This window comes from Erpetoichthys calabaricus, chromosome 10, assembly GCF_900747795.2.
Source record: "Erpetoichthys calabaricus chromosome 10, fErpCal1.3, whole genome shotgun sequence".
Taxonomy (NCBI): domain Eukaryota; kingdom Metazoa; phylum Chordata; class Cladistia; order Polypteriformes; family Polypteridae; genus Erpetoichthys; species Erpetoichthys calabaricus.
This window is the reverse complement of record NC_041403.2, coordinates 165,578,925-165,595,658: the sequence shown is the minus strand read 5'-3', so window position 1 is coordinate 165,595,658 and position 16,734 is coordinate 165,578,925. Positions and strand designations below refer to the sequence as shown.

The 16,734-nt window shown below is 44.3% G+C and overlaps 1 protein-coding gene across 2 annotated transcripts in view; it reads right to left on the bottom strand.

The window, feature by feature from the left end:
* The window catches only part of vstm2l (V-set and transmembrane domain containing 2 like), a 57,296-nt gene that overhangs the window by 24,095 nt on the left and 16,467 nt on the right, over positions 1 to 16,734 (bottom strand). The window contains exon 1 of one of the 2 annotated variants that reach the window (XM_051932620.1): positions 8,897 to 9,120. The exons of the other annotated variant lie outside the window; for it this stretch is intronic. Coding sequence (XP_051788580.1) covers positions 8,897 to 9,065 — 169 coding nt within the window. The 5' untranslated portion in view covers positions 9,066 to 9,120. Of the gene's footprint in view, positions 1 to 8,896; positions 9,121 to 16,734 lie in introns of those variants that run through there. 2 annotated transcript variants of the gene reach the window in all.

The following is a 16,734-nucleotide window of genomic DNA, read 5'->3' as shown; positions in this document are numbered from 1 at the left end:
CAGCCACAGTGCTTTTGTCTCCCTGCCTTGTCTCTTCTGAGAAGATCACGTCTCATCTCCCTGCTTATTTATTTTATAAATCGAGAGATCGTTTTTGATTTGGGCCGTTTTGGTTTTTTTTTTTTTGTTCGGCTGCGTTGAATTACCAGTTTTGCCCAGTAAGGCTTGTGGCCTCAGAGGTCGTCATTCAAGGTTCACCTCCTTATCCGACTCTTCGTTTAGAAGCTTCTACCCATGGCTGTGAGAAGCAAATCCATTCACAAGCTGACAGAGCACAACACATGGACTACAAAATCCTCATCCTCCTCAGCGTTGGATCCGAACGTCACTTGGATGTATAAACAGCATTAGTCCTGAGCGTCACTCGGGCAAACTGTATGGACGCGTCTCTGCGTCTTTACTCGGGAAAAGATCTCGGCGAGTCTCGTGTAAGTGACAGGCCCGAGGGCTACCAAGGCAACGGTGCAAGCACATCTTCTCCTCGCCTCAAAATGGCGTCTTGTAAGAAACGTTACTCAGCAGCCCAGGTGCCACACGCTCTTGACGGCGATACGAGCAGCGATGATGAAGTGAACGTGTCATCAGGCAGTGAATGTGAAATCGAAAGATTCTGACGAATCGTGTCAGTCGCACACGCGCAGTGTGCTGTTCAACAGCTGACCGGTCTGGAAAGAAAATCCGCAAGGAATCAGGCTGTGATTGTCCCGACTGTAACGCTGGATTGTGTATTCTACTGTACCACACAAACAACAGCATATACGGTATTATTTCTATTATATTTTCTACACTTCGGAGGTTTTACTTTTAGTTTTTTGCACGTTTTACAGTAGAAAGATCAGATTTAATAATTGTGTGATTCTTCAAGTCAAAAATTGCAATGCTTTTTATATGTTTGTTTTTGAGAAAAATGTAACACTAAGGAGGTTAACAGAAACCCGGTTAAGGGTTTATGTGGCCAAATAAATCGGGATATTCACAGAAAAATCCACCTCTGTTAGTCGGGTTTCTCAGAGGCCAACGACCAGAATAAGGGTTCACATGGTGTGAGGGACCAACCGGCACCCCTGCTGGGGTTGATCTTGCTCCTTTGCCTGACCAGGTGGCCATGGGTGAGGAAGGTCAGCTCTGGAGTGGTGATGTGCCCCTTCCCTGCCAGGTCACGGACACAGAAAGACACTGCGCTGGCCAGCCGGGGCAAGTTAAGAAATCAGCTTATCCGCCTTAATAAAAGGGACAAGAATTTGTGGGTCTGCATACATGAGTGTCCATCTGGTTGCTCTGCCCCGGTCATTCCAACAGATGGCGCCTCACAAACATTTATAATAATAATAAAACATTTTGCATTTTCCTTTTCCAAAGCAACAGCTTGGATCCACCGTGCTAACCCACCTTAATGAAAGGATATGTGTCTGTGCATCTGTCTGGCTTCTGTGTCTCTTCAATTCCAACAGATGGCACAAACATTAGCACTGCTTTTATGAATCCCATACCAAATGGCATATGACAGAGTCATATGCATTGCATTTACAACAGAGTGTGCATCACAAACATTAATTAGTAATAAAATGTAACAGACAGTGCATCACCAACATTAGCACTGCATTTATGAATCCCATACCAAATGGCATACAACAGAGACATGGCACCCGGACAGACACGCCACAAACGCTGAATACATCCAGGATAAGTAAGTTCTAAATGGACAGAAGTCAGCTCATCTACTTTAATAAAAGGACAAGAGTCTGTGTCTCTGTCCGGTCGCTATGCATCTGTCTTTTCAACTGGTGGTCCCTCACAAACATCTGTAGTAATAAAACGCATTGCATGTCATTCCAACAGATGGCACTTTATAAACATTTGTAGTAATAAAATGCATTGCATTTGTCATTTCAACAGATGGTGCTTCACAAACATTTGAAGGAACAAAATTTGTAATGCGCCATCTGTTGGAATGATATGCAATGCGTTTTATTACAACAGATGGTGTGTTACAAACATTTGTAGTAATAAAACGCATTGCATGTCATTCCATTACTACAAATGTTTGTGAAGCACCATCTGTTGAAATGACAAATGCAGTGCATTTTATTACTTACCTGCATTACAAAAATGCATTCCAATAGATGTTAACATTAAGGTCGGTGTTGATTACCGAGATTTCAAACTGTCCTAGGTGGGGAGCACAGCCAGTCCTCTTCATAATCGCTCTTCATCCCCCATGTAAACTAAAACCGTTCAGCTCCGTCAGTCTCTCGTCAGGGGGCTCAGAGCTCTACGTGGATACAGTCAGCGAAGGCCGTTGTCGTTTTATTTCATTTTATGCATCCAAATTAAACAGATGATGTTTATTTCCCCAGTAACAATTGGCTGACGTGTTGGGGGCACAGACCCGGGTTCGTGTCTCAGGTCCTCCCTGCGTGGGTTTCCACCCACAGTCCAAAGGCATGAAGGTTAGGTGGACTGGCAAACGCTAAATCAGGGTGAATCTCGGGGTCTGTGAGTGTGTTGGCACTACGATGGCCTGGCGTCCTGTCCAGGGTTTGCTCCTGCCTTGTGCCCTATGCTGGCTAGGATGGGCTCCAGGACCCCCTCCTGCACCACTACTCTGGATTACATGGGTTAGAAAATGACACGATTTTTGGTTGGATTGATTTTTCTGCAGCTCTGCGTTTGCTTGTTGCACCGTAGTATTTATAAATAAATAAAATGTCATTAATAAAATATGTGAACAACTGTTACATTTCCCATTTCTGTGAAAAAAAAATAAATGAAAACTCATTCGATGTGCCCCTCCGTCTTCTCTGGACGCCTTGGCAGACTCCGGTGTCTCCATCGTGCCCGAGAGGAGCCGGCCGTCCCAACGTGCACGTTCAGTCAAGCAGGTGGCAGACCAGCGCAGTGCCGCGCCACCTCGTCCAAATTAAAATTGGAACGCCAGCTGAAGCAGGAACATTCAATTCTTCAATGAAGACATTTACCGCCAGTGGCACCCGAGCAACATGTTCAATGTGATGGCCTTTAATTTGAGAAAAATGATGCGTTTGGCCGTCAGATATTTTTCATGTCATTCAGCACGGGCTGGCAAGGTAGTGAGACCACCTAATAAATGGCAACGTTTTATCCCAGACACTCATTATTAGGTAATCACAGGGCACTCTAAAACAAAGAGTGCAGGAAATGATTCTGCTGTAAACATGAAAGCAGACTGCAGCTTGAGAAGCTTGAATTGCCGATTATCAGGACCTTACAACTCGCAAGATCAGCAAAGCCTTTCATTCTTCCATCTCTTCTCTGATACACAGAGACGGCAAATCAAATGAATCCACCTTAATTAAAGGATCCACCTTAAAAAAGGCCCAAGTGCCAGTGTGTCTGTCTGGCCTCTATGTCTCGGTTTATCCAACAGATGGTGCATCACAGGCATAAGCACTGCTTTTACAAATCCCAAAATAACTGATATACAGCACAGATTTGTCATTCCAACAGATGGTGCATCAAAAACATTATCACTGCTTTTATGAATCCTGTACCAAATGGCATGCGACTGCACTGCAAACATGATCACTGAATACATCCAACAGAGAGGAACTGCAGGACAAACAGAAATCCACGTATCCACCTTAATAAAAGGACGAGTGTCTGTGTATCCCTGTGTCTGTTCAGTTGCCATATCTCTGTCATTCCAAAGATGGTGCATCACAAAAATCCATCTTAAAAACAGGATAAGTGTCTGTGTCTTGTTGCTACATCTCTGCTATCCAACAGATGGCACATCATTAACATGAGCACTGTTTTTACAAATCCCATACTAAATGACATATAACAGAAACAAATATTTATCATTCCAACAGATGGCACATCACAAACATTATCACTGTTTTTACTACTCTTATACTAAATGGCATATAACAGAGACATACAAATTGCATTTGTCATTCTAACAGACGGCGCATCACAACCATTAGCACTGCTTTTTTTATAAATTCCATACTAAATGGCATACAATTCCAACAGATGGCACATCACAAGCATTATCACTGTTTTTACAAATCCCATACTAAATGGTATATAACAGAGACAAATATTTATCATTCCAACAGATGGCACATCACAAACATTATCACTGTTTTTACTACTTTTATACTAAATGGCATATAACAGAGACATACAAATTGCATTTGTCATTCTAACAGACGGCGCATCACAACCATTAGCACTGCTTTTTTTATAAATCCCATACTAAATGACATATAATTCCAACAGATGGCACATCACAAGCATTATCACTGTTTTTACTACTCCCATACTAAATGGCATATAACAGAGACGTACAAATTGCATTTGTCATTCTAACAGATGGCGCATCAAAACCATTAGCCCTGCTTTTTATAAATCCCATACTAAATGGCATATAATTCAAACAGATGGCACATCACAAGCATTATCACGGTTTTTACAAATCTCATAATAACAGAGGCTTATGCATTGTACTGGTCATTCCAACAGATGGCGCACACTACTTTTACAAATGCTATACTAAATGGCATGTGACTTTGGGTTGAGCTTTTGAATGTCTGTATTTTGAGAGAGAGTCTCTGGGAATTATTGTGACTGAGCTAAAAGACTGAGTGATAAGAAATGAAAGGCAAAATTGTTTTTGAGGACAGGCAAAGTCACAGCCGGAGGATCACAAAAGGTAAGCGTATGAGCAGAGCACAGAGACCTGGCCGAAATAAAAGTGAAAACATCAAAAACATTCTGAATCGAAACAAACCGTCTCACTAGCGCCACCTGTAACGGAGCTCGGCCACTAAAGGTTTTGACCCAAGTACAGTAGGGCTAACCTTCTCTCGGTGGTCCTACGCCTCCCTTTGCACATCCACCCCTGTCTTTGTTTTGATGTTTCTGAGGCTTGATGAAGGGGGAGATGGGGGGGATTGGGGGTCTTCTGCTCATTCTGTTAAAGATGCAATTGAACCAAAATGCTCAAGGGGGGAAAAAATGTAATCCTGATCTCAAAAGTCCGCTCTCGGTGCCAGCAGGCAGGACTGAAACCAAAGACACGCTTGTGTCGCTGCCCAGGCTCTCCAGCACTTTGTCCAAATACATGATGGGCCATCCTGGCAAGGGTGCCACTCATTCCATCTGGCATGCACTCTAAAAGCGTGTAATGAACGCTGGGTGACATGCCATGACGAGGCCAGCTATCCTGAGGACACTCGTCACAAATTATATTCACAGCATGGCCGCCTCAGCTAAAAAGAGAGAAAACATGGCCGGGACTCCAGTTCAGATGGCAGCTTGCCGTCTTGGAGGAGATGCCCGTGTCTTCTGTTTGGGTCCATTGGGCCTGCCAGTTGGCCATGGACTGGCATCCTGTCCACACTGGTGTCACTTTTTGTAACCCAGCAGTCCGGGAACTTGGATGGAGGCAAACATTAACATTTACACAAAATGACACATCACGTCGTGGAGCCGTGCTGGAGAGCAAATGATTATGAGGACTTGGCGGGGACTCGTGACGAGCGAAACACCGGGGGCTCAAACCATGGAGTCGAAGCTACAAAGTGTTGTGAAAGGGATTTAGAAATTACAAAATGTGAAACTCACTATAAAGCTTCTTTGGGGTACGAACAAAGGGTCACGTGAACAGATAATTTCGCCTTCTGGATTAATAAAGCACATCTTCATCATCCTCATCATCATTTAAAACTTTTATGTGGAAAATCAAGAGCAGCACTGCACTGAGCCTCATTCACATTTACAGGTGTGTGATAAAGTAAATGCACCCCAGGAAACTTTTTTTTCGTATGTGGACATATGCAGTGGGACACGGCCACTAAATGGACACCAATGTCCAGCCCCAGTGCCCCCCCCCCTTATTTTAATGAAAGGGTGGACGCCACATTTAAATCTTTCAAAGCTGCCTCTCTCTTTTCTTTAGTACCGCATTTCTTAATCTCTTAACATCACCGCCACGGCTTACTGGGGACGGATACACTGGTGTGGTACGGTGGCAACTCAGAAAAGGAGCCCATTCCCTTTGAAACGTGGACCACCTGCTTGAGACGCCCGATCTTAAAAGCTTTGGCCACACGAGAAAAGCGTACAAATAAAAAATAACACAAAGGTCCAGCTTACTCTTAATTCAACAATACAAAAGTCCATGTCTGTCTGGATGCTAGGTCTCGGTCATTCCAACAAATGGCGCATCACAAAAATTTGTAATAAAATGCACCGCATGTCATTCCAGCTTACAATCATTTGTAGTAATGCAGTGTACTAGTGCGAATGTTTGTGATGCGCCATCTGTTGAAGTGACAAATCCAAAGCATTTTATTACTACATGCATTACAAAATACATTCCAACAGATGGTGCACTAGAAACGTTAATATTGAGGTTGATTACTCAGATTTTAATCTGTTTTAGACTGGTAGCACAACTAGTTTACCTTAAAAAAAGGATAAGAGTCTACTAAAATGATAAATACAATGCATTTTATTACAACATGCATTACATAATACTTTCCAACAGATGGTGCACTGCAAACATTAACGCCAATAGGGTGATTATGTCTTAGACAGGGAGCACAGCTAGTTTACATTAATATGTAATCTCTATGTCTCTGTCACATTGCAATGTTCCTTGTCATTCCAACATATGGCGCATCACAAACATTAACACTGCTTTTACAAATCTCATACCAAGTGGCATATAACAGACATATGCATTGCAATGGATAGTGCATCCCAAACATTAACACCTGTTTTACGAATCCCATAATAAAAATGGCATATAACAAAGACATGTACATTTGTCATTCCAACAGATGGTGCCTCAACAAAATTTGTAGTAGTAAAATAATTACATTTATTATTACAACGGATTATGCATCACACACACTAACATTGCTTTTATGAATCCCATACCAAATGGCACATATGGCGCATCACAAACATTTGTAGTAATAAAATCCGTGAAGTCAGATAGGGAAGCAAAACCCCCCTGGATGACCTTTTACAGTCCATGACCTCCAAGACAGTCATAGCAACGGGAATCAACAATAGCGCTGAGAGAACGGCAACGTTACGGAAGTCCAAATCACAAATCAGAATTCAAACTGAAACTATACATTTCAAAAACAATGGATGCCTTAGGATTTAACCCCCCGCCACTAACCCCAGCTTTGGAAGAAGAACGGGGGAGGAGGCTTGGGATGGCTGGCAAGAGGAGGGACGGTCAGCAGACATGGATCAGAGAGTCCTTGAGGGAATGTAAGGAGACACCGAGGACTGGAGATCTCGAGGAGTCAAACTGTTCAGAGATCTGTAGACCAGGATCAGAGTCTTGAAGGGAATTCTTGCTGCAACAGGAGAGAGCCAGTGGAGAGGAGGAGGAAGAGGAGAAATGAGAACATGAGAGACAAGTCTGAAATGAACAAAGTCCTGTCAGGAGAGAACTGGAACAGTCCAGCCGAGCGAGAGCACCAGCAACTGAACAAGGAGTTGTGTTGGCATAACTTAGTGAGCCAAGGGTCGAATCCTCATGAAGAAAGAAATGACAGGACTGGGTCCTTAAAGATACACAATAATATAATGGAAGTGATGAGTCCTGGGTCAGGACCAGATTCCTGATGGTGAAAGAGTGGAGGAGGGAGAATCAGAGGGCAAGCAGATATCGGACATTGAAAGGTTAGGTTTACGGTGCTGAGCGTTCGTTCATCCAGGAGAAGATGGCAGAAAGACAACTGGAGGTCTAGGTAGAAACCCGTAGGAGAGAAACGAGAGGAGGTCAGAGAAGCCATGAGAAGAGAAAATGTAGAGAGAGAGAGAAGAGAAGTGGGCCCAGCACTGGACCTTGAGGCCCACCGGTAGAAAGCGTGTGAAGAGAAGATGAGGGGTTAAGACCAGGAGACGTGAAACGATCGGTCCGAGAGGTGGGACTTGAACCCGTCCAGAGCAGAAGTGCAGGGAGTGGTTAACCGTTTGGAAGGCCACCAAAAGGTCAAGGAGGGTGAGGATGTAGGAGGGAGGGTCACTGTCATTCCAACAGATGGTGCATCACCAACAGTAACACTTCATTTACAAATCCCATACCAAATGGCATATAAACAAAGACATATGCATTGCATTTGTCATTCCAACAGATGGTGCATCACCAACATTAACACTTCATTTACGAATCCCATACCAAATGGCATATAAACAAAGACATATGCATTGCATTTGTCATTCCAGCAGATGGTGCATCACCAACATTAACACTTCATTTACGAATCCCATACCAAATGGCATATAAACAAAGACATATGCATTGCATTTGTCATTCCAACAGATGGTGCATCACCAACATTTGTAGTGGTAAAATGAATTGCATCATCTGTTGCAATAGACCAATGCAACATGCACATTAACACTGCTTTTATGAATCCCATACCAAATAGCATGTAGAAGAGACTATATACTGCATGCGTCATTCCAACAGATGGCGCATCACCAACATTTGTAGTAATAAAATCCATGAATCCATGGAATCTTTGAAGTCAGATGAGGCAGCAAACCACTGGATGACTTTTTACCGCGTCTTGTCAAGAATGTCAGGCCATGACCTCCAAGGACACGGCAACTCTAAGACGGTCATAGCAACAAAAATCAACAATAGTGCAGTGAGAATGGCAGTGTTATGATGGCACAAATCAAAATGAAAACTAACAATTTACATTTCAACAACAACAGATACCTTGAGGCAATTTATGGTGACCAACAGCAAACGACATCTACAACATCACAGGTGTCGTGTCACATAACCCAGTTGTACGCTCACAACGTCCTGGACGTGTTTATTTTCAGACTCCCACGGTCTCCTCTTAGCTATGACATCGACAACACGACTTACAGCATTTAAAACAGACACCCTGAGCGACTCGGCACAGGGACGTGTATTGGCGTTGGGAGGCATGGACTTTGAAAGACTTTGGCTGAGGTGGATGGAGACTGTTGGCCTCAGCTGTAGTTTTCCATCTGTATCCCTTGTGACAGTCGGGACCCGCCACGATTCCCTTCATAAAGGTAAACGCATCCGTGGTGTCACCTCTCGATCCCCGTTTGGTCCAACTGTTCAGTCGATCCTCTTTGTTTGTTTGGTCCTGAAAATCAGTCACCGCGCCTGAAGAGCCAAAGGCCGAGTGGGAGGGGCAATGCTGAGCGGGAGGAAGTTTTCAAAATAAAAGTTTGTCACACACGTAGCTGGCAAAATAAGTTTTTCATAAGAGCTCTGAAGTTTGCACAGCTTATGCCACATATAATAGGAAAAAAATATGCAATTTAAACAGAATTGACAGAATATTAAAGAGCCATGTTGCAAAAACACAGACCTCGACCAAGAACAGCGGAGTGTTGAGTGCCAGCCGTCAGTTTTGACGCCACTTTATGCCGAGATGTTTTGTTTTTTATCTCCATTAATGACGATTTCAAGTGTACGAGCTCAGATTTTTATTTTTAATTTCATGTCGTCAAAGACCTCTAATAGCACGCTGCCGTTCAAGAACACCGGGCTCGCTTCCCGGTCCATCACTTTTCAGTTTTCACTTTACATCCTGGATTCCTCATTTCACATTTTTAATGTCACTTTCAGGCCGCCACGTTTTCTTCATTTCACTCTCGATATTTGAAACCTTCATTTCAGGCTGTCACCGATCTTGCCTTCCTATTCTTGTTGCTTGCCGTTTGGCTCGCCTCACCCGCCCGTTAATAGTATCGGTTATGTCTCCAACGCGCCATGTTATTGCAATCTCGAGTAGTCTCGATACGTGCGAGCCAACAACCTGCGGTTTTCGGCGTGAAGATGCAATCCACTTAGCAGACAGACCTTCGGATTCACGAGCTGACAATTGAAATGCGTTAAAGGGGAGCAGCGCTTGAATTACTTGAACGATTCGTACCGTTAGCCTTAGTTGCCGGGTGGCCAGAACAGCTGGTGTGTATTTCTATTTTTTTACACGTGAATCAGAAGATCATACAAGAATAAATACCTAAAAAAAAAAAAAAAACGATAAATGTGTTGATTTATTTTAGCGTACTCTTTGCACAGGCGAATCCCGGGCTGCGATTTCAAGCCTGCAGTTCCGCCTTGTGCGTCAGGCAGCGTCCGCAATGACTGGAGATTTCCTATTCACACCACGTCACGGCCAATCAGTTGTTAACAGGCCACAAACCCCTCCCACTCCACACTGTAGTCCCTCCCACATCCCCTTCTCCTCTTATTAAAGTCTTCGGTGTTCCATCTGTCATCTTGCAGTGCTGTGTGCCCGGAGAACCCACGGACTATCCGCGCTACCTCCCGCTAACCATTTAAAATATAAATTTACGTTTTATTAAAAACATGCAACCTGTAAGCCACAACGAGCCTTGAGCTGTGGCCATGTCACATTAGGGCTCGGCGCAGCAAAACTCCTAGTAGGTCCGTCAGTGGTGAAGATTAATCCAGTAGGACATCTCGGATTGAAATCCTATTGCCTCGTTTTTCATGGCAAAATGAAATAAAAAGTCTTATTTTGGCAAGCCTATGGAATACATAAACACACACAAAGAAAGAAAACCGCGCAGGCGGCGGCTCAGAGCCAAGAGGTGCGAGGTGTCCGTCGTCACCCCGGGAATACCAGCTTGTCGCTCCCGTGACCCCCGGCGCGTTCTTTTAGGTGGACTTCAATGTCAACTCGTTTGTCCCCCGAGCCTCATTTTCTACTATGATGGCGCAGGCCGCAATTGTTTTAACGCAATTTACAAATCGATTTTAACCATCACCAACATTCATCCTGCCATTTTTCTAAATGCTCGTTACACCCGCGTGATTTGTGGGGGGGATACGATAGAATATAATCGGTGCCAGTTAGGAAACTGTCCTGCAGGGGGCACCAGGCGGTCGTGTAACCCATTCATATTAACTAAAGGACTGGCCAGTCGGCATAACCAGTGTCATGGATGGATGGGGTGGCAACCAGGCTGGAGGCCATGATATAAGATGAATATAAGTGATGGAACAGACACGGGTTCAAGGATCTGCGCCGGCATCTACAAGGTTGCCTGTTCAAATCCTATTACTGTACTGCCAGAAGGGATCCCACCCTGTTGGGCACTTGACCTGACAACTGCTCCAGGGGGGCGCTGGACTGTGACTGACCCTGTGCTCCGACCGCCAAATGTCACGCAAAAGGACGGTTTCCCCTCTGGGATTAATAAAGTTCCGAGCTATTCAAAATGAAAGTGCAGATTTCAAAAAAAGTATTTCAAACAAACTGTGTAAGACAGAAACACATTCTAGATAGATAGATAGATATGAAAGGCACTATAACAGATAGATAGATAGATAGATAGATAGATAGATAGATAGATAGATAGATAGATAGATAGATAGATAGATAGATAGATAGATAGATAGATAGATAGATAGATACTTTATTAATCCCAAGGGAAAATTCACAAATTCTATACATCATTGGAGAGAGGAAAAGTTCAAAGTTTAAAAGCCCACCTAAAAGTACCAGTGAATGCCACCGAGCGCTGTTTCTCGTTTATGGTAAACTAACTGTACCACGTGGCTGTGCCCACATAGTAATGAAACAGGACAAACTTTTTAAAAAAAATCAATAGACGTTGGCACATCGCTTCTGATCGTGTTCAGCTCTGACGTGAACACGTCCCCCGCGTGACAAGAAAAGCACATGGCCGTGATATCAGCAATCAGCAGCTACCCTCTAAAACACATGGAGCTCTGATCTTGCTCTCAAAAATGTCGAATGTTACTTTTTAACAATCTCTAGATGATAATATCTGCTGAACAAACAGGAATCACTAGCTAAGCAGAGGCGAGATGCACTCCAACACGTGGCGCGAGGTAGAGCGACTCGAACGGAGGCTGACGAGTGAATGAGGATAGGTGGCCATATCAGAGGAGGCTCAACACCAGGGCTGGGTGGATATCACTACCTGGACGGGTGCTGCCACCTGCCTCAAAATCGAGACACAAAACCTTTTATTCTATGGGCACTGCCAGGCAGGTGGCACAAGTGCATTGAGAAGGGTGGAGACTCCACTGACAAATGGCCCGATCAGGTTTGTGAAGGTTCGTTCCATTTTCTGACTTTAGCTTGACTCCCCTTCGTATATTTATTTAGCCCAACTTGTATTATATGTTAATGTTTACAACATTCAAAAATATTTTATACTAGGGGGGCGTGCCCCCCTCCTGGCACCTTCGGCGCCCAGCCCCCAGTTACGGCCAGAATGTAAATGTACAAAAGAAAATTATTTATTGGAGTCAAAAAATCACGAAATTCTATAAATATATAAAAGAAAAATTATTATTTAACCGAGTAAAAATTATGACCCGAGAATAAAATATTTACTCTCTTACCGATTGAAGTATTCCCGTTAAACTGAGGTCCACTACGCTCGATGCACGACTTTCTCGATATTTTAGTTTATACTTTAAAAACGGAATAACAATCTGAAAATCTAATAACATCGCGATAAAGTCCGATAAATTCTGAAAAGAATGATACCAAACGTATATGTAGGTTTTAAAATAAGCCCGATTTAAAGTGTGACAAAAAACGTCACATAAAGTCGTTGCACTTTTAGGCTTAGGAGAGAGTAGAGAACATTACAAACGGAGCACAACGGCTTCCAATATTTTAGACATTTTATAGAAACATAATAATAGAGCGGGGCGGCATGGTGGCGTAGTGGGTAGCGGTAAGGAGACCTGGGTTCGCTTCCCGGATCCTCCCTGCGTGTAGTTTGCATGTTCTCTCCTTGTGTGCCTGGGTTTCCTCCCAAAGACATGCAGGTTGGTGCTTTGCCGATCCTAAATTATCCCTAGTGTGTCTTTGGTGTGTGTGCGCGCGCGCCCTGCGGTGAGGGGGAGTTGTTCCTGCCTTGCGCCCTGTGTTGGCTGGGATTGGCTCCAGCAGACACACGTGACCCTGTAGTTAGGATATAGCGGGTTGGATAATGGATGGATGGGTGGATAATAACAGAGCAGGTCAGGCTGAACACGCATATTTATAATTGAAACTTCCCGAAGGGACGGAGTGACCGCAGTGTCCAGAATTAAAATTTCTAACAATCAAAATTCATTTCGTTGTCTATTAGGCCGACGTGTTTCGGGATTCTAACTTTCTTCAGAAAATGAAGAGAAATAAATCCTATTTAGCACTAAATAATCACAGGCTGTGAAAGGGGGATTGAACGATGTCTCAAACACACCTCAGGCCAAACGTCTGCAGCCTCGACAAATGGAAGGAGCGCAGCTTGAAAATTCGACCCCGCTGGTCCCACTCGCCTAATGCAGTCATGGAATTTAATTAAAGGGCTAATTTTAAAAAGCACAACACAATAGAATACAAAAACCCCACAAATTCACTCAGAGTATCCATAAAAGATGTCATCCCTCCATAATGTTGTGAACATTTATATGTAATTTGGGGGGGGGGGGTACGTATTTGATAATTGGCTTTGCCGCTTTTTAATTGGTAGTCTGACAGAATTTATGTAGCTGGATTAGAGTATCATTTGGTGGCTTTTGTATCATCATCTTTATTAGACAGAAGATCGGGAACAAACTTGGAAATCCCGGTGAAGATGATGGACTCTGGCAGGTTAAATTAAAAAAAAACAAAAAACAGCCGTCTCCCCCTCGACTTTCTCGTGTACTCAGATATGGGGACGGATATTTGAGGAGTAAACCGCAAGACAAGGATTATATTTTTATATTACGTACATTAAACAACCATCAACAACACATCAAATCAGATTAATAATATATTGAACAATTAGTATAACTGCGGTGGGTTGGCACCCTGCCCGGGATTGGTTCCTGCCTTGTGCCCTGTGTTGGCTGGGATTGGCTCCAGCAGACCCCCGTAACCCTGTGTTCGGATTCAGCGGGTTGGAAAATGGATGGATGGACAATTAGTATAAAAGTAAAGTTGAATAAATCGGACTCTGCAGCTGCATGAATGAAAGGAGCACTTCCGGTTAACGGATAAAGCTGACAAGTTGATAGGAATCCACGTTTTGTACCGAATACTGGTATGCAGAATTGAGTTGACCGAAGTGAAAGCCTCCTGGAGTTATCGTGTTTACACACACACACACACACACACACACACACACAGACAGACATAATTCCCAAAATGATATTTTCGGACTCAGGGAGGTCTAAAACGTCAGAATCTCGAAATGGAATGTTTGCCGATCCCAGTACTCTCCCAATGCTTCCTATACGAGAAAGTAAAAAAGGAGGGCGCATCAATGGAACAGCAGGCACGGAAACGGCAGCGAAAATCCGTGAACCCGTCACTACCAATTACCGGCGGCGCACTTTGAGGAGTGGCTACAGTAAACCGAAGAGAACAGCTGAGAGACGTTAAGCGAAGTTGAACCCAAATCACCCAACGTGTTTGAGACGTTTCAGTACCAAAATGGAGAGAGTTGACAGAAATATGGAATTATTTAAATTTGATCACGACAGTCTACTGTGCAAACTGCGGGCGCACTGCACTCCAAAAATTCACACAACCTTCTGAAGTTCAGCCTCGTAGTTGAGACGCCGCCGTCAGCTTCACTTCACAAGTCTCTGCAACGCCTGATTACCGTATTTACTCGCGTTTACGTTCTCCCGAAGATAAGTCGGGGCTTGATTTTATCGTATAATATCCAGTATTTTATAATGTCGGTCATATAAGTCGAATGTGGAAAACGCCCGCTATTGGTCCAGGAGATTACGATATGCTAAGGCCCGCTCACCTTAGTGAGTCACCACGGGGCACACGGCCTTCGTTTTCTGTGTATTGTGCCCACGTGACCACATGGTGATACCCAAACTATTGTGAGGCGACGTTTGCACGGATTTGTGTTTTTATCGTAAGAGCTTCCCTTATCTACGATGGAGCGTTCAGTCAGAAGGAAAGCAGTGAAACAAATTGGGAATTTGAGCTGCTGCAACAAAATTTGATGCGCCTGAGAAACTGATGAGAAAAATTAAAGGATCGTATTTTTGAACGGGCGTATAAGTCGGGGTCTGATTTTATGATCGATTTTTCAAGTTTCAACACCCGACTTGTACGGGAGTATAAACGGTAACAATCACAGAACACAATTCTTCCTCCTCTGCCTTTCCTTTTCCGTCTGTTGCTCCTCCCGATGTTTGTTGTCCACTGCCCCCCCCCCCCCCCCAAAACATGGCATCTTTTACGCCGGACCCGTGAGTATCACTGGTGTCAGGAAACTACCGGCTGGAGGCACTTCCGGGTCAGGCAGAAGTTCCCGTAAGCGAGGACCATATGACCCTGCAGTTCTCCTGGTGTCACAGATGTAACCCCGCAGGGCTGTGCTACCGGACTACAACTCCCAGCCTGCACTGCAGGCATCCACATAGGCAGCATCATCCGAGAGGAATGGCACCTATTGTGTCAGGCTTGTGTCACTCTCCCTCTGCACTTCCAACAAGCTGGCCTGCCTGCCAGATGGGTAACGGTCCATGAACCATCCTGGCCAGAACGCCAGCCCGTGCCTGACGTCCGTTACACAAATCCCAACCAAACCTCAAGGAGTATAGAAACTGGCAACCTGGGATCAGCAAGGGGTCTGCCCGTGACAGCACAGATGATGTAGCGACGCCACGCTGACCACCGTATGCCCCCTTTGGAAACGCCACTCACCCCCTCAGGACGGCTCTGCGCTTTGTCAGCTGACCCTTGGTGCCCAATGATGGCACAGCGGGTGGAGTCTCAAATGATGTCCTCCAGCGCTTTCTATTTTATTCCTCGTTTTTTGTTTCATGCTCTCTCACACACACAACGTTATATTTGATGTGCAAATCTGCAGATTGCACTTAGTGCTGAATATTTGATTCACGTCGCTTTTGTCCTCTTTCCTTGTGCTTCTCCTCCTAACTTGTTACGTCTCGGCCAAAAAGCCAAAAACAAATCTCACCCCAGGGGAGCCTGACCCTGAGAAAGTGGGAGGCTTCGGCCTACTGGGCCCCCTGAGAATGAGAGGCTGCAAAGTGCTTAGAAAGGTCCCAAAATAATAATAAATAATAATACTACACTATTAATATAGCGCCTTCCCATTGTTCAAGCTTACAGAAATATCTAACTATGGAGAGAAAACCGTAAAAGAAACTCCAAATAAGGTTTTTCACAAATGAAGGTTTAAGAAAAGAAATAACAGAAAGCGCAAAAAAAAAAAAAAGCAACAAGTCAATCGAAAAGCACACGAGTCCGAAAACGAAATCTGAAAATCGACAGGAACGGCAAAACGAGTCGACGACAGCAGAAGATCCAAAGAAACGAAGTGCAACTCAGAGAAAATCCACCAAAGAAACGCATTCAATGAACCGCAGCGACCGCTCTTTCCTCACTTTGCTGGGGGCGGGCCCTTATGGTGACGTCTTGGTGGCCACGCCTCTTGGGGTGGTGGGTCCGCCCCCAAAATACAAGGAGAGCAACTTTACGAACACGGAGACTAAACTGATCCACATAACAAAACGCTAACGTCGGTCTGTCTGTTGGTGTCACGTCACGAAGCAACGACACAATGAAGAGGAAAAATCCCAGAAGACTCGTCGTCATCGAACCCACCTAATCCCGTCCTCTGCCGCAGGGGATGGAGTTTGTCCCGAAAGCCAAAGACCCTCGTCATGCACACTTCTGCTCATCTTCTTGTGTG